We start from the raw sequence: 21,700 nt of genomic DNA on the forward strand, positions 1-21,700 counted from the left end.
CCTTACCCCTCAACAGGATCCACTGTGGAAACAGGACTCACCTGTTTGTGGTCCCCCGAGAATGTGAAGACTTGGGCTTAACTGCACCCATCTAGCATTCCAGCACATGGGAGAATGAGGCAGGAGTATTGCCCTAAGTTTGGGGTCAGATTGAGCTACATAGTGAGTTTGAAGCCACTGTGGGCTACATGAGACCCTGTTTCAAAAAATAGCTAATGCTGGCGAGTTGACTCAGGGGTTAAGAGCACTGGCTGCTCTTCAAGATTAACCCAAGTTCAATCCCCCCCACATGGCAGCTCACAACTGTCTGTAACTCCAGTTCCAGGGGATCCAACTCCCTCATGCAGACAGATGTGCAAAACACCAGTGCACATAAAGTAAAAATAGACAGACAGACAGACAGACGATAGATCCACTATGAGGACCAGTGAGATAGCTCTCCCAGAGAAGCCCATCCTACCAAGCCTGAGGACCTGGTTCAATCCCCAAGGCTTACAGGATGGAAGGCAAGAGCCCACAGTCAGAAGTTTTCCTATGACTTCCATACACACACTGGAGTGTGAGCACATGGTCATGCATGTGCACACACACATAAATTTTCTAAATGTAATTCAAAACAAGATGCACAAAAATTACACATTATTAGCAAGGGACTCGAAGTAGACCCAGAAGGCTGGACTATGCCCAGCTGCCACCAGAGGGAGCCCCAGAGCTACCTCCGTGGACACACCCACTTCCCCTATGGCCCTAACTTCTCACACTGCCCCAGACTGTTCCATTTCCATGATTTACTTTATTTTATTTTTATTTTTTCCAAAATTATATGTGTTTTATGTGTGTGGATGTTTTGCCTGTGGTGTGTGTGTGTGTTTATACCGTGCTGGAGAGGGCCCATAGAGGTCAGAAGAGGGCATTGGATCCCTTGACTGGGTGCTGGCGATGGAACCCCAATCCTCTAGAAAAGCAGACAGTGCTCTTAACTACCAGGTCATTTCTCCAGCCCCGTTTTGTTTTATTTTATTAACAGTGTCTCACTCTGTAGACCAGGCTATCTTCAAACTCACAGAGATCTACCAATCTGTCTACCTCCAAGTTCTGGAATTAAAGATGTGGTGGCCACCAAGCCAGCCCATTGCTATGAATCTTTAAAAACCATTTGCCCTGTGGCGGTGGCGCACGCCTTTAATCCCAGCTCTCTGGAGGCAGAGGCAGGCAGATCTCTGAGTTGAGACCAGCCTGGTCTACAGAGTTTCAGGACAGCCTCCAAAGCCACAGAGAAAACTTGTCTTGAAAAATAACAAAAAGCAACATTATACCTCTCAAAAAGTCAAAAGCAAAAAATTAGTCTCGGACCAGCACAACACCAAGGAGTCCCTTACAACTAAACTTGAGGACTTGAGTTTGAGTCACAGGACCCACATGTTGGAAGAACACAGACTCCTGTGAGCTGTCCTCTGACCACAACACATGCATGCATACACATGATAAATAAATGTTTAAACAAATCACCATGTATGCCATGATGATGGACACCTGTCCTCCTAGTGGTCAGGAAGCTGAGGCAGCAGGATTGCTGTGAGTTCTAGGCCAGTTGAGCAACTGAGTGAGACTTTCTTAAAACAAAGTTAACTATAGGTTTTTTGAGACAGGGTCTCATACATGACCCACAGGCCACCCTCGGGTTCACTGCATAGCTGGAGAGACTGGCCTGCTCTACCTCCAGCATGCCCGTGTGGGTGCACACACACGTGCATGCTAGTGTGCCTGTGTACACCACACCAGGCCTGCTTACGTAGGACTGGAGCTAGTACCCAGGGTGTCATGAATGACAGGACAGCAACCAACCTATTGAGGCACAGCCAAACTTGACATGTTATATGAAAGATAAACACATCCTTTTTATTCCAGTTCCATGCATGGAGTGTATGGCCTCATGCTGCCAGGGCGGGGCTCCATTCTGACCACGCCCCCAGCCCCTCACTGGGGGATTCTAGGCAGGGGCTCCATTCCCCACCCTTTTTTTTTGTTTTTGTTTTTTCTTTTCCTTTCTTTTTTTCGTGTGTGGGGGGTATTTCTTTGGTTCTGTGAGGTTTATATTTTTATTTTGGTTTCTTTGTATTGTTTGGGGCTTTGTCTATTTATGTATATGTGCTTTGTATATGTGCTTTTGTGAGTGTGAGCACACATGGCAGAGGCCCATGGAGGCTGTCAGTGTCTCCCTTGTTACTCTGTCTATTTCTTTGAGGCAGGGTCTCTCTCTGAACGTGGGGCTCATGGTTTCTGTCCTAGGCTAAAAGCAGAGTGATTCTTTTTTCTAGGCTCCCATGGCTGGTGCCACAGGAAACCTGACTTCATTCAGGGGTGCGTGGGGCCAGCCTTGGATTCTCTGCAAGAGCAGCCATCATTCTTGGCCCATGAAGCACCCCTCCAGCCCCTGCTGTTTTTGTCTTTGTTGATTTCTGGCATTGTGCCTCCCTGTGGCCTCCCAGGATTATGGGCAGGAGTAGCCACACTCACTTTCACAAGTTGGCTGAAGGTGTAGGCGCGCCTGGCCTGTGTATGCTGTATGCAGCTGTGCCTGGCATCCAGGTCAAGATCAAGTACACAGTGATATCTATTACACAGAGAATGAATTAGCTCTCCCAATCTGTCCTTTAAATGGCAGAGAGGAGGCTGGGAAAGGGAGGCTGCAGAGGGGCGAGTGGGGAGGGAAGGCTGGGGAGAAAGGAGAAGGGACTGGGCAGGAAAGGGGTAGAGGAGGTGGGCCAGAAGCTGAGCCACTGGGACCTGATCCAGAGAGACAGGCAAACCCAGCCCAGGCTGGGCGATGATGAGGACTCCAGACTGCTCCCACCGCCCCAGTATGCTTGTTTGTGACTTTGGGTGCCCCATCCATCCACCCCATGTTCTCCATGTCCACCCCCACTCTCGGCCCTCACCTGCGGCAGGCAGCTTGCAGCCCCACAGAAGCCATGCAGCACAGGGGAGGCAGGATCCACTGTTTATTGCAGGAAGACAAGGTCTACGGCGAACGGTATACAGACCCCACGCGGGGCAGGGCTCCCACATGCGGGGGGCAGGGGTGGGTCACAGCAAGCGAGGCCTGGCAGGGTCCCCAGCACCAGAGATGCCTGGGCAGGTTGGCCAGCAGCCAGGGTGGGTTCCCACCTCCCCTGCCACCCAACCTGGTTCTCCCCAGGGTGGGCAAGGCTGGCCTGGAGAGGCCTGGGCTGGCCCAGAGATTGTGCTATCAGGGTGTGTCCCTGAGAAAGGGCTGTGACCCCCTGTCCAGCCAGGAGCTGCTCCCAGGGCTAGGGAGCAGGTAGCAGCTGTGGGGGCCCTAGACTGGCTGGAGGTTGGGGCTCAGCTACGCTCAGACTCAGGCTTCAGGCTATGGTTCTTCCTGTGCTCAGAGCACAGAGGGACCACACTGAGGTCTGGACCACCTGGTCACCTGACTGCAGCCATCCCTCTGTTTTTGGCCCCCTGTCTCTGTCTCTCTCTCTATCTCTCTCTCTCTATCTCTGTCTCTCTCACACACATCCACACAACAGAGGATCCGGCTCTCTCCAACTACAGCCCGGTCTGCAGCCCCTGTGAGGTAATGGCCACGTGAGCTGAACCCTCAGTGCTGGCATCTCTGTCACTTGTTCTGCAGCACTAGCTGCCTGTTACAGTCTCAGCCACTAGTCAGCTTGCCACAGTCTGGAACAGGATCCAATGCTCCTTGGACAGGCTGAACAGACAGGTATACAGATAAATTGTCACCCACTTCCGAAAACACAGATCCACACAGACATACCACAATGTCTAGTTGTCCTCCACAGCTACACACAGTCCACTCTACCCAGCCACGAAATGTACTGTGCTCTCATTAAGGGCCCAGAACGGCGCAAGCACACCCATCCCATGACACACACACACCCGTTCGTTCACACACACAAAGTCACATGAACACAAGATTCTACAGTCACCCTCATGCGGGTGGGACACAGGCCCAGAAGCCACTCAAGTCTCCTGGACAGTCTCACAGATGTCACAGAGGCTCCGTGACTTGGGGCACACACGGGGGACAGTCTCTGGGTTACATATGATCAGTGAAAGGGCTTGGGTTCTTCCAGAGTCCTGGGGCAACAGGTACTGATCCCATCGCCCCCACACAAGGGCTTCACTGATGGACTCTCAGCTGGGCACCCAGTCCTCAGCACCCCAAACCCCCACTTGGGGTCACCATTGAGGTACAACTGTGCCAGGGTCTCTGTCTCTGTAGAAGGCCAGTGTCCAGGTGGGCAGCATCCAGGCTCAGGTCCCCATGTGCCTCCCCTGAGGACAGTCCTGGGCTTGTGCTGTGGGTGTCTGCTGCTCCAGGGGTGGTGCTTAGGGCTGGCAGGGCATTGCTCCAGGCCCTATGTTTATTGCCTGGTGGCCTGAGGCCCAGCCCACGGGCCCCTCCACCCTGGGATACAGAGAGGAGAGGACAGGGGTGCTCTGGACCCAGGAAAGGACTCAGGTCAGGGGTCATGGGGAAGGGACAGGACCAGGTGAAAGAGATGAGATGTGGGTGAAGGAGGTCACAGTGATAGAAATTGGCCTGGCTGGGAACACCCCGAGGAAAGGGACCGAGATGAAGAGGCAATACAGCCTTTCTGGTCCTTAGCCAGGTCCCTGTTTTCAGATGCACAGGGATCAAACCTCCAATGTGTGGGGTACAGATAGAATGGGGAGGGGTGGACAGAGAGATACAGAGGGAGCCGTCAGCAAGGGATGATAGCCATGAGGAGTGAAGGGACTGAGGGGGGGGAGCCCAACCCTACTGTGGGCTGGCAGGGTGGGAAGAGTAAGGAGATATGGAGGAAGAGGAGGGTGGGGAGGAGGGAAGGTAAGAAGAATGGAATGGGAAGAAAGGGAGGGGAGAAGGAGGGAAGAGGAGGAAACCGGAAGGGTAAGAGGGAGGGGAGGAGCAGGAGGAGGGAGGGGAGGAGGGAGAGGAGGAAGGAAGGGAGAGAGGGAGAGGCAGACATTAAGAGGGGAGAGGAGGGAGGAGAGCAGGAGCTCCGGGGGAGCTCACAGGAGCGCGCACGGCCCTGGCCTGCTCTGGCGGGCTCACATGAGCGCGCACTTGCCCTTGATGCGGTCCGCCCTCTTCTGCTTGCTGGAGCGCTTGCCGTCTACGCTGAGGCTGACGCTGCGGCGCGTCTCAAGCGTCAGCAGCTCCTGGAACAGCTCCTTCACGTTGTAGTTCATCTTGGCCGAGGTCTCCATGAAGGCGCACTTCCACTCCTGCGCCACGGCCTGGGCCTCGCGGGTGTGCACCTCCCGCTGCGTCTCGTCGCACTTGTTCCCCACCAGCATGATGGGGATGTCCTCCACGCTGCCCTTGATCTGCACGATCAGCTTGTAGATGGGGCTCAGCTCGTCCAGCGACTGCTTGCTGGTCACGGAAAACACCAGGATGAAGGCATGGCCCTTGGAAATGGACAGACGCTGCATGGCTGGGAACTGGTGGCTCCCCGTCGTGTCTGTGATCTGCAGTGTGCACACGCTCTTGTCACAGCTGATCACCTGCCGGTATGTGTCCTCTATGGTGGGGATGTAGGTGTCACGAAACGTTCCCTTCACAAAGCGGAGCACCAGCGAGCTCTTGCCCACACCGCCTGCGCCGAACACGACCACACGGTAGTCATTGCTCTGTTCTGGCATCTTCTCGAAGCCGGCTGGGCGCACAGGGCCGGCTGCTAGAACCCCAGACCGACCCTGTTGGAGAAGGGACAGTGAGACGTATAAGGCCGCCTGGGCTCAGGATAGCTCCCGGTCCCAGTGTCATCCCACCTGAGTGTCTCCGGGGTGGCCCGGCTTCCTGCTGCCCTGCTGGCTGACTCTGCAGTTGAGCTCTGCAGATGGAAGCCCCAAGTTCCCAAAGAGACCGTGCTGATGAGGCCAGCAGATAAGGATGCACAGATCAGCGCTCGGCCCAGGCTCTGGGCCCCACCTCAGGCCTCTCTCCACACCAGTGCAAGTACCCCACACTCTGAGCTCACCCACTTCCTGCCCCATCCATATGTGTGAGAGACCCTGTCTCAAAAAAAAACCCAAAAACCAAACAAACAAACAAACAAAAAACAACAAGGGGGGGCTGCTGGAGAGATAGTTCAGAGGTCAGAGCACCAGCTGCTTCTGCGGAGGACCCAGGTAAGGTTCCCAGCACCCACATGGTGGTTCACAACCGCCTGTGACTCCAGTTCTGGGGACCTGACACCCCCTTCTGGCCTCTGTGGGTACTGCATATACATGGTACAGTCCCGGGGCCCAATGCCCCCTTCTGGCCTGTGTGGGTACTGCACAGACGTGGTGCACAGGCACACGTATGCAGAAGGAAAAATAAAGTGAAAAGAATCCCTTTGGGAGCCGAGGTGGTGGCCACGCCTTTAATCCCAGCACTCCAGAGGCAGAGGCAGGCGGATCTCTGTGAGTGGGTTCCAGTTCAGCCTGGTCTCTAGAGTGAGTTCCAGGACAGGCTCCAAAGCTACACAGAGAAAAACCCGTCTCAAAACAAAACAAAACAAAACAAAAAAGTTATGAAAATCTGATGTGGTAATACACACCTGTAATACCAGAGCTGGAGAGGCTGAGGCAGGGGGATAACAAATTCTGGGCCACTGTGTGCTACAGACTGAGACTCTGTCAAAAAATACTAAGGTCATTGTGGTGGTGTGCCCCTTTAGACCTTGGTCTCCAGAGGCAGAAATAGCCAGATCTGTGAGTTTAAGGCCAGGCTAGGCTACATATTGAGTTCTAGGACAGCCAGGTCTACACAGAGAAATCCTGTCTTGAAAAAACAAAAACCAAGCTGGGCGTTGGTGGCGCACACCTTTAATCCCAGCACTAAGGAGGCAGAGGCAGGTGGATCTCTGTGAGTTCGAGGCCAGCCTGGTCTCCAGAGCAAGTACCAGGATAGGCTCCAAAGCTACACAGAGAAACCCTGTCTCGAAAAAAAAAATGAAAAAAAAATCAGAAGTAAGCAAATCCAAAAAACTACCATCAACACCAACCAAAACCCCAAAAGCACATTGAGTTCTACACATTGAAGCATTGGCTTCAGGCCCTGGGGACTGGCCACATAAAACAGCTTCTCTGACACTGGGGACATCCAGGAATCAGATGCATAAATCCTGATGCTGAGTCCCTGGAAGAAGCTCCTGGGACACAGGGACTCACAGCCCGGGCTGAGTGGAGAAAGCCTCGGAGCTAAGTGGAGCTTCCCCTTGCCTAGGCCTGTGCCTTAGCTCCCAGCTCAGGCCACTGTATGTGTCTGGGGATTCCTTGGAGTTTCTCTCCTATCTTTGCTCAGAGATGCTCATGGCCTCAGAAGTCACACAGCATGGAGACTCCTCAAGCACTGGAGGTGGGGGAAGAGGTGTGTAGAGACCAGAGTGCGGGAGCCCTGTCGACATCATCGCTGTCCCTCATCGAGAGCCCTGCTTTCCCCCACAAATTATTTTCCTCAGTGTGTATGTACATGAGAGGAAGGTGTGGGAACAGCTCCAGACTCAGACCCAGGGTGAGTGACACCGAAATGTAACAGTGTCCTTGGGATTCAGTTTTCTCTTCTGTGAGATGGAGCCTACCCAGGCATAACCCATGGGGACAGGGGACCAGGAGTATAAGGTTAGGGGTCAGAATTAAAGGATAACACATCTGGAACTGGCCCTGGTGGCACACCCTGAAAATTTCTCAGAGCTGGAGGTGAACTGGAAGTGTACCCTGATTGTATACAGGGTACTTCTTGGCCTGGGGAGGAGCTGGGGAGGGACTGGCATAGGGCTTCCCCAAATCCAACTAACCACATTTCTCTTGGTGGGTAACATGGGCCGTGGACACCCTGTGACACCATCCCCACTGGCCTGAGGGGATTTAAGGAGGTAGGGTATGTACCCCTCAGTGCAGCCCCTTCCTGGTGGTGAGCACTGAAGGTTCCAGTGCCTGGTAGGAATATCAACCAGAGGGGTGCTAATGTCTGGGCACCCCGACTAGGAGGGTCCTACACAATCCAGGTCTCCCTCCTTTTGGGGGGGCTGCACTCATGGTGGGGAGAGCTTTGCTCAAGGTCATGCAGTATAGGAGTGTCACGTCTCAGAGGGACCTCAAGCTGGGCCCTACTCAGCTTCTGTGCCCTAGGAGCTCTCAGGTGCTCGGCCACCCTGTCTGAGTCACCCCAGCCCTGGGCCAGGCTGGCCAAAACCCCTAGTCCACAGGTCAGCACAGAGCTGGGCCCTGGGACCCTGAAGCCACCTCAGGTGCAAGAAACCTTGGTTAGGGGAGGGTCTGGGAGTGGGGACGCTGACTAATGGGGGTGGCTGACCTAGGGGCTGCAGACTGATGAAGGGGAGTGAGGGAGAACAGGCAGTTTTAGGGACTCAAGGGAGGGGGGCTCCCTGGGAGTCAGGAGGTGGCTAAGCACAGAGGGGTCCTGAGAGGGTGCAGGGCTCTGTGGGTGGCAGCGAGGGACTCGGGCCTGAGCGGGCATTTCGCAGAGGGCACGGATGAGGGGATAAGGCCCAAAGTGGTCCAGGATGATGCTCTCTGCATGGCTAGGCAGGGGTGGGGCGACCAGGAGCTGTCCGTGGTGGCCGCTGGATGCCCGGGGATGCGAGGAAGCCAGGAGGGTGGGGTCGGAACAAAGGGACCACGGTGGCCTGGGGACCCCTCCCCACCCTCGGTGGCCGCGGCCGCCCCACCGCCTACCTGGGCCGCTGTGGTCCCCGCTGCTGTGAAGCTATCCGCGCCGCCGCAGTCCTGATGTCCCCGCCCCAGCCGCGCTCCGCCCCGCCCGCCCCGCCTGCCAGGACCCAGGCCCCGGCCGATGCAACCCAAGGTCACCGCCAAGCCCGCCTTGGGTGTCCGTCAGCCGCCGGGGGCATGCTGAGCGCTGGGCATCAGGACATCCACACCCACCCGCACCACGTGGCCACCTGAATCCCAGGGGGCGCGGATGGGGGACAGGGCCTGTATGTGTGGTCCTGGAGTCACGGTGGACGATGGTCCTGGTCACCCGGAACTGCAAAAAGGGAGAACTGGGGATGGGGGAGTTGCATGGTCAGCGAGAAGCAGAGTAGGGTAATGGAGAGGGTGTGAGCTGAGTACACAGATCTCCATGGCAAAAGATGTCAGCCAGACTGGGGAGGCTGAGGCAGGAGGATGGCTGTGAGTTCAAAGTCAGTCTGAGTTACAGAGAGGAGACCCCTGTGAGGGAAGGAAGGAAAGGAAAAAGGAGAAAGGAGGGAGGGAGAGAGAGAGGTGGGCAAAATAGTACAAAGAACCCCATTACTGGGCTTGTAACTCACAGGGTAGAGCCATACCTTGCTAGCTTGCCTGGTAAGCCCTGGGATCCGTTCCCAGCACCGCAGAGGCCAGCGTGGTGATGCTGGCCTGTCGTCCAGCACTGGAGGCAGAGGCAGGAGGAACAGGAATCCAAAGCCAGCCTCAGATACATACTTTCTGGAAAATGTGAGACCCTGCTTCAAACAAAGACAAAGAGAAAACCCCATTGTTCCTCTGGTGTGTGGTTCAGGGTAGAGCGCTGTTTCCACCCACATGCTGCAAGGAACACATAACAGAACTTTATTTGTACGATTACTTTAAAGACTTGGGCCAATGAGAGGGCTCAGCTAGTGCTTGCTGCCAAGCCTGACAGTCTGAGTTGGATCTCTGGGACCCACTTGGAGGAAGGAGAAGGCCAACTCCCAAAATTGTTCTCTGACCTACACAAACACCGAGAAATTGATAAACAAAATGTAATTTAAAATGTATTTTAAAAGCTGGGTGCTTGGGGCACACACCTTTAATCCCAGTACTCTGGAGGCAGAGGCAGGCGAATCTCCATGAGTTCGAGGCCAGCCTGGTTTACAAAGTTACACAGAGAAACCCTGTCTCAGAAAAACAAAAAAAAAAACAAAAAACAAAACAAAAACCTGAAGATGGTAGCCTTTAATCCAAGCACTCAGGAGGCAGTGGCAGTTGGATCTTTAGGAGTCTGAGGACAGCCTGGTCTACAGAGTAACCCTGTCTTGAAAAACCAAAAATAAAAGTTTTGTATAAATTTCTGTCTCAGTTTCCTAGAACCTGACCTGCCCTAACCCATGACCTTGATGTGTTTGAGGAAACACCCCACCCCCAACCCTAATAACTTCAAGCAAACGGTGATGGCTGTATTTTGGGGGGAGGGCATTGTTTGAATTTTTTTTACTTCCTTACTGCTCCATTGTCTTCTGTAAACCTACTTTGAAACTATTCATGATTTTACTCCTTAAAAGGCACTAAGAGGGCAGTTTGTCATCTTTGGACTCAGAATGTGTAAGGATCCAGGATGCTGTGTGGAAGCCGAAGCCACTCTTCCTGGGTGGCCCCTCCGGCCAGCCGGGCCCCTCAGATGAGGGCTGCTCCGAGACATGAGACATGCACCTGCAGTTCAGCCTCGCCATCTGCAGTTGGCTCCCCTGCTGCTGCGCCCAGGCAGCCAGGCCTGATGGCCCAGAAGGCAACCACTGCAGCTGGTGTGGCAGTGGGCTCTGCAGGGGCTCACACCCTGGGTCATGCCATCACTGGGGGCGTCAGTGGAGGTGGCAATGCTGAGCCTGCAAGACCTGACATCACTTACCAGGAGCCCCAGGGAACCCAGCTGCTGGACCAGCAGCGAGGGCCATGCTCTCTTCAGATCAGTTTCTGGAATGTTCCCAGAACCAGAGTGACATCAGGCTCTACGAGGACTTCAATGAGGTGTTTTGACAATGCAGAATTGCAAATGGTTTAATCTAATCAAGAAGTTCAAACTAAAGAAATTGAAATGAGCTCTGCCTAATTCATAGTGCAAGTGTGGACCCCGAGTAAACAAATCTTATTTCTAATAGCTCCATTATTTCAGAATAGCCATGAGAGAGTCCTAACTGTATAGTTATTCACTCAGCTTGTAGTGTTGGGGACTGGGCAAGTGATGGCCTCCTTGAAACAACTGTATTGTTTTTTTGTGAGTTAATGAAAATAAAATTGTTTGATTCTGAAAAAAAAAAGGCATTAAGAGGGTCTGGAAATATAGCTCAGAGGTTAAGGCTAGGCGTTGGTGGTGCATGCCTTTAATCCCAGCACTCGGGAGGCAGAGGCAGGAAGATCTCTGTGAGTTTGAGGCCAGCCTGGTCTCCAGATCCAGTGCCAGGATAGGCTCCAAAGATACACAGAGAAACCCTGTCTCCAAAAAAAAAAAAAAAAAAAAAAAAAAAGCTCATTGGTTAAGAGCACTGGCTGTTCTTCCAGAGATCCTGAGTTCAATTCCCTGCACCACATGGTGGCTCACAACCATCTGTAACTACAGTTCCAGGGGATCTGACACCCTCACACAGATATACAAGCAGGCAAAACACCAATGCACATAAAATAAATAAATAAATCTTGAAAAAAATGGGGGGCTTAAGAAATAAATTTGGGTCTGCTCTCTCTAACCTGGCTTAGGAGACAGTCACTGGACAGCTCTCTAGTGCACCTCAATAAAAATCAAGCTTGCTTTTAAAACAACAAAAATGTTTTTGTTGGCTGGGCCTTGGTGGCGCACGCCTTTAATCCCAGCACTCGGGAGGCAGAGGCAGGCGGATCTTTGTGAGTTCGAGACCAGCCTGGTCTACAAGAGGTAGTTCCAGGACAGCCTCCAAAACAATACAGAGAAACCCTGTCTCGAAAAAAAAAATGTTTTTGTTGTTTGTGACAGGGTCTCGCTCTGTAGATCAGGCTGACTGGGAGCTCATAGAGATCTGCCTGTCTCTGCCTCCTGTCACTGGGATTAAAGTTGTGTGCCACAGTGTCACTTAGCTCAGTTTAAGGCTATCCTCTGCTGTCTTGCCCCCACCCCCACCCTGCCTGGGCTCACCTTCTCCTTCAATTCTAACATGGCTCCTTCTTCCTGGGTCACAGCCAGTGTCCTGGCTTGGTGTTCAAGGATCTCCATGGCCCAGGTCTCCTTTTCCTATTGAGCCCCAACCATCCTGGGCTGCTTTGGAGCTGAAGAATTCACCTCCTTCCTACCCTGACTATGAGGGTGTCCCTCAGTTCTCCCTACCCTGGCTCCAGAGAGGGAGACAGCCTAGTGGGAAGTGAGAACTCTGTTCTGGATGACCCCTACCCACAGAAGCACCCCAGCCAGTTTTGCCATCACCCCTCAGAGTAGCTAGGAACAAAACCATGGAGTGGCCTTTCTCAGGTGCTGAGCATCCGGGCGGGGTGGGGCAGGTGCTAGCAGCCAAGGTTCCTCTGTCTGTGTGTGTGACAGTTGCCTGGGTTCCCTGAGATACTGACCAGTGTGCTCTAAACCCAGCTCTGGCCAGCTCCCTCGATCCTTCAGGCACCAGCCCAGGCTGACTCAGATGGAGGAGTCTGTCCACATAATGATGCTATTTATAGATGCCAGGCCAGGCTCTGGGCATCAGGAGCCACTGGAGACAGCTTCAGTTCCTGCCTCCCTTTCGAAGTAGCGCCTCTGTGTGGCTGGCTCCACCTTGCTGATCTGTGCAGAGCAGATGTGTGGGTGCCAGAGCTCAGGAGCCCCAGAATCTGGCTAGCCCAAACTGCATTCTGGAGTTCTAGTCTGCCTGCCACTACACACCCATCACCTCTTTGGAAAGCCCTGCTCTTTCCCCAGCAGCAGAAGAGTGCAGAAGGGGCCCAGGGAAATGGCTCAGCCCATGAAGCAAGGGTTTACAAACACATGACCTGAGCCCATACCAAAGCTAGCAGGGAAGCTGGATCCTTCTATGGCAACACCAGGGAGGTTGAAACAGGAGGATCCGTGTGGTGTGCTGACTGGATGGTCTAGATAAATCTGGCCCTGCTTCTTCAGTCTCTGCCCTGCTGACACGGCCTCAAAAACCAAGGTAAGGAAGGGGGTTTCTCAGTGATTAGAGCACCCGCTGCTTTCTCAGAGGACCTGGGTTTGGCTCTCAGCACCCACATGGCAACTCACAATCATCCATGACTCCAGCTCCAGGGAAATCCGATGCTGCAGGCACTGAGCATACACAACACACACACAAACCAGTCACACAAAGAAAACCCCAAATACATGGCTAGCATGTTGGAGCTCATTATTTTGTTGTTGTTTGTTTGAGACATTTCACCATGCAGTCCTGAGCAGCCTGGACTCTGTGTAGACCAAAGACAATGCTGTCTCCTGGTTTCCTTGGGAACTAGGAACACATGTGATACACAGACATCCATCCACAAAAATAAAATAAATAAAAATAGTTTAAATCTTTATTTATTTTGAGACAGTGCTTACTTTGTAGCCCAGGCTGGCCTGGAACTCACAAAGATCCACCAGCCTCTGTAGGGGAAACTGTAGCTACGCCTACTTTGGATATCATGTCCAACTTAAAAACTATTTTATTACACTGGGGGGGGGGGTGCTGGCGCACGCCTTTAATCCCACCACTTGGTGAAGCAGAGGCAGGTGGATGTCTGTGATGTTGAGGCCAGCCTGGTCTACAAAATGAGTTCCAGAATGGCCAGGGCTAAACAGGGAAACCTTTTCTCAAAACAAAAACCCCAAACCAAAAAGGCCTACTTCATTATAGGGTGTGATGAGGGCACACTGGTGCCCAGGCATGTGCCAGTGAGCACTTGTGGGAGATCGGGACAATTTGCAGGAGTCCTATAATCAAAGACGGCAAGTCCCTTTGCCCTCACTAGCCTTGTCCCCTGGCTTTCCCTTCAGTGGGGACACTGCCTGATGGTACTGATGTGCTCATGTCGTTTCTCTCAGCCAAGTGACAGCTTCCTTAGTTCAAGGGGGGGGGGTCGATGACTCACAGATGTTACCCCTCCCCTGGGGGAAAATCTAGTACACATGTATCTGTTCCAAATCAGGGAGCTCCTGGCTCAGAGCAGGTGGAGTCCAGAGACACCCAGGAGACCAGGGATGTCCCCAGGCTGAGGGGCTCCCTTGGGCGGGTGGGATGTAGGGCAAACACCATCCTGGCCCCTCCACAGCGGCCCCTGAGGAAGGGCACCAGGAGCTGGCTGTGCCCTATGCCGCCCGCCCGCCCGCACTAATAACTTCTGTTACAGGAACACAAACAAGCTCTGAGAAAGGCTGACATGTTGTTACAGATCAGCAGTGAAGCTGGGCCACCCACCCCGCCCTCTCTCCTCCCCTCCTGCCGTGTGTCCCCGCAGGAGGCAGCTTGTGGGGGTGGACTGGGCCCTGTAGCGCCCCTGGCCTCATCCGACTCCATGCCCACTCATGCAGGGGCACATGCACTCAGCATGGCGGGGGGGGGGGGGGGGCTGGGAGCAGGGACTGTCACCTAAACTGGAACCCTCAAGTAAGGGACACACAGCTCACTATTCCCAGATAAGGCCCTTCGTGGCTACTGTGGCCAGCAGCTGGCTATGGTCAGTGCCACCTCTCCTGTCATATCTGAATGGTCAGAGGGACCCACACCAGCCAGGGGTCTGGGAGAAGACTTGGTGCCACTGTCCTATGTTGCCAGGCATGGTGCCCATGCTGCTTCTTCGCACCCCAGTCTGGGATGTGAGTGCTATCTTGTCATGGGAGGGAGAAGCCACTGACATCAGCTTCTGACCATGACCTGCCTTGGTCCTAGAACACAGCAAGGAGTCTGAAGGCCTCTGGTGGCAGGGCCAGGCAGGGTCCTGGGGCCACTACACATCTGGCCAGGCCCACGTTAAGTTTCAAGGGTGGTGAGCCAGGCCGGCTTGAGGAGTGCTGGCAGGTGTCTCCCGGGTCCTCGGTCTCTAAACCACTGTGCAGAGTCAACCCTCCCCCCAGGAAGGTGCCACCTGGACCTGAAGATCTGTGGGGAGGCAAAAGGCCCCACCATTGCTAGTGAGCTGGCGCTTGGGATGACTCTCAGAGACTTAGAGGACTGATGGTGTCGGGGACCAGGTCCGTAGTGACAGGCACATAGGCTTGGGGCAGGGCAGCAGGAAGGAGAGGGGGCCACTTTGTGCAGTCTTGGAGGAGGTGCAGACTTCCTGCTGGGACGACCAGACAGGGACCCAGCCCCTCCCTACCATGGCCTACTCTTGTCACCTGAGCCCACACCTGCAGGGACACGGTGGCTCCATGGGACCCACCTGGGCTTGAGGGAAGCTGTAGAACTTGTAGATGTCCTATGCGTGTTAAGGGGAGGGTAGGAGAGGAGTAGAGGAGCCCAGGTGGCGCCATGGGCACGCCACCACACCTGCAGGGACAGAGTTAGGATCCGTGAGGGGACTCTGGAAAGATCCCCTCAGAAAGGGGAGGCTCCAAGCAGAGGCAGGTAGCTCAGCCCCTCACTGGAGCCACCGCGACCCACACACCCCTATGTCCCTAAGTACCGTGTAAGCCCTGCTTATGTAGCACTGAGATGGCCCTGGTGTTGGGGTTCTGGGGACACTGCCCAATACCTGGCTGTCCCCAAGGTCCTGTCTCTTTGTACCTTGTATTTTCTGAGAAGGAGCTGGGTAGGGGACCACCTTGGGTGGGTCACTTTGGTCAACCTGGTCATGGTGACAGGGGCACTAGGTATGAGTCTGGCATCTAGCCAACACAGGGACGATGCTGAGATGACTCCTGGTAGACACAGCCAAGGTCAAGGAAGGGGGTGAGCTGTGCCAGCTGTATATCCCCAGAGCAGGAGTCCTCACTCAGGCTGTCCCAAGATGCCAGCATTGCCATGGCGGCAGGCACCAAGGTTGCTAGGAGTTGAGCTCCTGCGTATATCTTGGGAATCTCCCCTGTCAGGATGTGGTCCTCACCTTGTGTCCTCTGGAGACCCCAGTGGTGAATACACAACTCAGAAACGACCACCAAGCCACTGCCCACTTCTCTCCCTCTTAGGAGACCACAACGCTTGGCCCTGGAGTCTCGGCCCCATAACCGCTACAGAGCAAGGGAACAAGAGGGGGTTTCTGAGGCCCGGGAACACACCTGGTCTGTCCCCTGGGAGGGACAGCCCCTTGTTCATCTGACCCAAGTGTACTGCTCCTTTCACAAACTGTCAGGACATGCTGGAGCAACAGTTAAAACTTGAGGGGGCAAATAGTGGGCAGGGTCTTGGCTACACAAAGAACGTGGAGGAGTGCAGCAGCTCCCCACAGACCATCCCCCACAAAACCCACCCTTACACCTCACCCTTGGTGGCTCAGCAGGGACAGGAGGGGTGACGGGATATGAGGTCACATGGCCACACAGCTTTGGTAAAGAACTTTAAGCCATTTTCTTAAAAGCAGTATCAGTGGTGTCAGGAGCAGGTGGAGGGCCTGAGGCCCGGTGCACGTCCTGTGGTCCTGGAGCGTGGCTGGCGAGGCACGGGGCCTGTGTCCTGCGGAGACCCACGGCTCGGGTGGGCAACGGGGCGATGACAGCAAGCGAGCGGCCCTCACCACTTGAGGAACACCATGCCAGCCAGGACGGCATAGCCCAGCACCAGGAACAGCACCTTGAGCAGCTGCTCGCTCCTCTCCTCCAGCTCCTTGGCCAGGATCTCCAGGAAGGTGACGAACAGGAAGGTGCCACCCGCCAGGCCCTGCAGCAGTGCCGACGCCACGCTGCTGGCTACGCTCCGGGCGCTCTCGATGCCCAGGCCCAGGCCGATGCCCACGGGGATCATGGCGCTCACGGTCACCGCCAGCTTGACCGCGTCCCTCAGGGGCACCGCGCTGCGGGCCATGCTGATGCCCAGGGCCACAGCCACCAGCGTCTCGTGGATGGCCACGCCCACAAACAGGCTGAGCACGCGCTCGCCCTCCTCCTGCAGCCCCAGGGCCAGGCCCTCGAACACCGAGTGCGCAGACAGCGCGAAGACCAGGCTGAGCAGCCGCAGCGGGCCCGGGCGTCCCAGCTCTCGCAGCCGCAGCCCTGCGCCGTGCGTGTGCGCCGTGGGCTCGGGGTACAGCCCGCGGCCGCGCCCGCCGGCGCCCACAAACGGGCTCTCGTACTCGGAATCGCTGCCCGCGTCCGAGCCTGCGTTGAAGGTCTCCAGGTCGATGAAGGGTGGCCGCTCCCGGCGGAAGGTCAGCACCAGCTGCTCCACGAACACGGTGAGGAAGAAGCCCACCATCATGAGCGTCTCGGCCAGCGGGTAGTCCGTGCTGATGTGGCCCAAGCTCAGCACCTGCTGCAGCTGCGGGGACAGGGCCAGGACAGCTGCAGGCCTCCCATCCTGAGCAGGGGGCCCTCGGGAGGCTGAGTGAGGCAGGAGGACTGCAAGCTCAAGGTAGCCTGGGCTACACGGAGACTATGCGGCAGACAGAGCCGGCGTGGTGGCAGACAGCACAAAGACACAGCTCAGGTCACACCAAGGTTGAAACTGAGAGGACCCCGACACGGCTGAGACGCTCAACTATGCCTCGCTCCGGCTCCACCCCCAGCACTGCCAAAAACAGTGAGACGGCCTCAGGGTGAAGGTGCTTGCTGCCAAGCCTGACACCCGGAGTTAGAATCACGGTGGGAGGACACTGACTCCAGAGAACCTACGACGTGCACATGCGCTGGTGGCGCGCACACACAGGAAGTAAAAAATAAAAAGGTAAACTACCCCGGAAACACCATGCAAGGCACCCTCTGACCTCACCTGGGGACATGGCAGCCACGGGGACAGGGCTGCCCCCAGCGATGGATACATGAGAGGCCTGCTCCAAAGGAGTCCTGGAGCCCAGCCCTACCCCCTGAACTGGGGACCCTCACCAACCCTACAGTCACTGATACAATGGCCACCTGAAGAAGGTGCTAGTTTTACATCCTGCTCCCGACCCAGATGGTCAGGAAGTGTTCTGATCTCCTGTGTCCCTGAAGCAGAGGACCCCAAGAAGCTCTGCCCAGGCTCCTGCCATGAGGGGATACATCAAGGCTGTGTCAAGATGCTATCTGTTAGGATTTGTTATGCAACAAGAACTTTCGGATACAGCCAAAGAGGAATGAATGCATAGGAATGCGTGTGTGCCTTGAAGTGGGTGACTGGTGTGTCTGACATTTGCCGCCCACTGGGGTTGCCTGCCTGTCTCTCCTGGACTCGGGTAGATATGGCAGAGAGAAGTAGCTGGTATGGGGCCACACAGCGATCTGCTTTCTCCTTCCAATCACCCTCACACATACGTGCTGAAGTCCATCCTAGCCGGGGAGTCACTCAGTGGGTAGAGTGCCCTGCCCCACAAGCATGAAAACCACCTAGAGAACTGGGTATGGTAGCGCATGCCTGTAAGCACAGGCCGGGTCAGGGGGATCTCTGGGGCTCACTGGCCAGCCTCTTTGGCCACACCAGGGAGATCCAAGTTCAGAGAGACCTGTCCCAAAAAACTGAGGTGGAGAGCCACTGAGGACAACACGGGACATCGTCCTCTGGCCACCAGGTACACATGCATGCCAGGTGAACATGCATATATGCACCCGAGCTCCCCGAGCCCACCTTCCATCCCTGCAGCCTCACCTTGTCTCTCACTGCTGGCAGCAGCGCATTGAAACACGTAGCCAGGAAGACACCACCCCCGAAAGTGTTACAGAGGGACAGGACCTTTTTGGAGCGGTGTGCCTTCTCGAAGTCCGCCTCGATGACCTTCACAGGCAGCAGCGAGCCCAGCAGCATGAAGAAGAACACGCCCACCATGCAGAGGACCTTGGCCACCAGGAGCTTCGTCATGGTGGCCACCTAGGTCACACCAGTCACCACAGGACCAAACCACACATGTAGTCACACACCAGAGCTTCGGGGGCTAACTGCCCCTGCCGCAGGGCTGAGGACTCATGGCTCTGCCTTGCAGCTGTGAGAACAGGGTAGCCACATTAGCCACATGGTCACTGACTAGTCTGCCATACTGAACGCACACACATGAACACATGCATTTGTATAACTGCAGGTGAAGACAGAGGGCTGGAAGGTAGAACAAGCAGTGACATGCTTGTGCTATTAAGTGTGAAGAGCTGACATAGGAGGCTGCCCAGGACACACTGGTAGCCAGCCTTGACAAACTAGTGAGCACCAGGTTCATGAGACCCTGCCTCCAAAACCAAGGTGGAGAGCACCTGTGGAGGACAACACACACATGCAGACACAGACACACACACAGACACACACAGAGGCAGGAAACACCAAACAATACTATTTATCATCTGGCCCCCTGCTGCCAAGTGCTCAGTAGACACTTGAGCTGAGTGGCTCCCTTGTAATGCACAGATACAGAATGCTCCCATCAGTGTCAGGACACTCTCTGGGGTGTAGCTGCCCTGATAGGGACTCTCAACCCATCACCCCAAGGTGGGATCTTACATAACAGTGTCTCCCTCAGCTCACCTCACACCAGCTTGCCTGAGTCTTGACTGCCATAGACTGGTCTTTCTGCCTGGAGAAACACCCCACCTTCACACCCCACCCCCGGCCACACAGCTCCAGGACCCTCAAACAGATGTCTTTGCATTCTGGAACTTGGAACTGAGTCCTCTAGATACCCAACCCATGCTCCCAACTGCATCCCTGGTACCCACCTTAAGGCCTGGTGCAGAGCAGACGTGAGGTGACAGCTGGCTGAGCAGATGTGGTGGCCAAAGTGTAGGGCTGTTATTATGTGACTCTGTAGATTTCTCCCTGCCTCATAAAACATCAGCATCATTAGGAGGGATGCTGCTTCCTTTTGGCTGCTGACCACACCCCCCACACACACCCCACTGCTGCTGCCAGGGCCTTTCGAGGTCCCCCTGGCCCAGCTCCCCCCTTCTACTGCACCAGAATTGTCCCAGCACTTTGCAGGAAGGGACAGATCACCATGACATGCTGCCCAGTCACACTGACCCAGTCAGTCAGGAGCTCTGGATTCAGGTCTGAGAATGTGAGTGGAGGCTGGGGAGGAGCCTAAATGGTTAGAGCACCAACTGTCCCTGCAGAGGACCTGGATTCGGTTCTCAGCACCCACATGGTAGACCACAACCATTTGTAACTTCAGCTCCTGGGAATTAACACCCTCTTCTGTCATCAGTGGGCACAAGCCTCATAAGTGAGGCACAGACATGAATACAACACACACACACACACACACACACACACACACACACACACACACACACACTTTTAATTAAAAAGTAAGTGGAGAACAATCAAGGAAGACGACAGTGACACTAATGTCTGGACTCTACACCTGTGCGCACATGAAACAATCAATTAAAAACTGTGCTGGGAGCCAGGCAGTGGTGGAGCACTCCTTTAATCACAGCACTTGGGAGGCAGAGGCAGATGGATCTCTGTGAGTTCGAGGCCAGCCTGGTCTACAGAGTGAGTTCCAGGACAGCCTCCAAACCTACGGGAAAACCCTGTATCAAAAAACCAAAATCAAAACAATACACAAGTGCTGGGTCTGGAGGTGTGTACTTATTATCTTAGTACATGGGTGGGACAGTGAGGTGGGAGAGGTGTGCCACCTGTCTGAGGTCAGTCTTCACAACTAAGAAAGACTATCACAAATTAATGTAATAAAACAGAAACAAAAATAAAATTCCGATAAAATGAGACAAAGCTCAAAGGGTAATGGTGCTTCCTGAGGACCCAGGAAGATCCTGAGACCACAAGGAAGAGAGAGAATATACCCCACACGTAGTCCTCTGACTTCACACACACCACCATCCCCAGCACTTGGGAGGCAGAGCCAGGCTGATCTCTGAGTCCATGGCCAGCCTGGGATAAATAGTGGGGCCCAGTCTCAAAAAAAAAAAAAATTAATGAAAAATAATAAAATAGAAGCTACAAACACAACTCAGCAGTTAAGAGCACCTCCACTCCATTCCAGCCCCAGGGGATGGGACCCCTCTTCTGGCCGCTTTGGGCACTGCACACCTGTGCTGTACATAGACAGGCATACACACACACACAAAATAATTAAAAAGTAATTTTTGTTGTTGTTTTTCGAGACAGGGTTTCTCTGTGGTTTTGGAGGCTGTCCTGGTACTTGCTCTTGTAGACAAGGTTGTCCTCGATCTCACAGAGACCCGCCTGCCTCTGCCTCTAAAGGCGTGTGCCACCAACGCCCGGCAAAAAGTAATTTTTTTAAAAGTAAAATAACGAAATAAGATTAAGTAAGATGAAATAAAGTAAAACTAAGCCTAAAATTAAGTTAGACTTTACAATATTAGAAATGAATAACATAATTAAGCTAACTTTAAAAAATTGAAAACAAATATATCTCCCTTAAAGTCCCTCCCTCCACTGCTGTGAAAACAAGGCAAAGCGCATACAACAGGCGCCAAATAAATGCCTGCTGTGTGTCTGGAAGGCCCAGAAGGTCGGGCGGGGTGGGAATTGCTCAGGTGCTCCCTACCTGGGGCCGGTTGGGGCGGGGCGGGGGACCACAAGCTCGTTCTGTCAGTGAACATTTATTGAGAACCTACTGTGTGCCCCGCGCAGCCGCACTCCGGAGCGAGGCCCTAGCAGACAGGCGGGATCCTCGGCCCCGCCCAGCCCCGCCCAGGCCACGCCCCGACCCCTCCTGTACCTCCGCAAGGCTCTTAAGTCTCCAGCCGGTGCCCCCGCCGCCAACCGCCGCGCGGTCCGGACCCCAGAGCAGCGGACCAAGCCGAGACCCCCGGGGCAGCGAGCGGCTGCCCACGCCCCGCCCACGCCAGCGTCTATTGGACATTGTCAGCGCCGCTCCACAGAACCTAGATACTATTGGTTCCTCC

General features: G+C 54.6%; 2 protein-coding genes and 1 pseudogene across 3 annotated transcripts; 1 reads left to right on the forward strand and 2 right to left on the reverse strand.

Moving 5' to 3' along the window:
- Positions 1 to 5,103: 5,103 nt before the first annotated feature.
- On the reverse strand, positions 5,104 to 5,700 carry Diras1 (DIRAS family GTPase 1). The gene has a single exon (XM_035444906.1). It carries the CDS (start codon positions 5,698 to 5,700, stop codon positions 5,104 to 5,106), a length of 597 nt encoding a protein of 198 aa, XP_035300797.1.
- A 4,663-nt stretch (positions 5,701 to 10,363) lies between these two features.
- On the forward strand, positions 10,364 to 10,812 carry LOC100765254 (annotated as a pseudogene).
- A 5,423-nt stretch (positions 10,813 to 16,235) lies between these two features.
- Slc39a3 (solute carrier family 39 member 3) lies at positions 16,236 to 21,662 on the reverse strand. 2 transcript variants are annotated; one of them, XM_027419289.2, is made up of 4 exons: positions 21,514 to 21,662; positions 19,520 to 19,619; positions 18,468 to 18,798; positions 16,236 to 17,165 (listed from the first exon to the last, which is right to left on the reverse strand). In XM_027419289.2, exons 3-4 carry the CDS (start codon positions 18,675 to 18,677, stop codon positions 16,422 to 16,424), a joined length of 954 nt encoding a protein of 317 aa, XP_027275090.1. In that variant the 5' UTR covers positions 18,678 to 18,798; positions 19,520 to 19,619; positions 21,514 to 21,662; the 3' UTR covers positions 16,236 to 16,421. The 2 variants fall into 2 exon arrangements, with proteins under 2 accessions (XP_027275090.1, XP_027275091.1); XM_027419290.2 differs by lacking the exon at positions 21,514 to 21,662 and adding an exon at positions 21,340 to 21,474.
- Between the last annotated feature and the right edge of the window lie 38 nt (positions 21,663 to 21,700).

This window comes from Cricetulus griseus, chromosome 5 (genome assembly GCF_003668045.3).
Source record: "Cricetulus griseus strain 17A/GY chromosome 5, alternate assembly CriGri-PICRH-1.0, whole genome shotgun sequence".
Classification (NCBI taxonomy): Eukaryota; Metazoa; Chordata; class Mammalia; order Rodentia; family Cricetidae; genus Cricetulus; species Cricetulus griseus.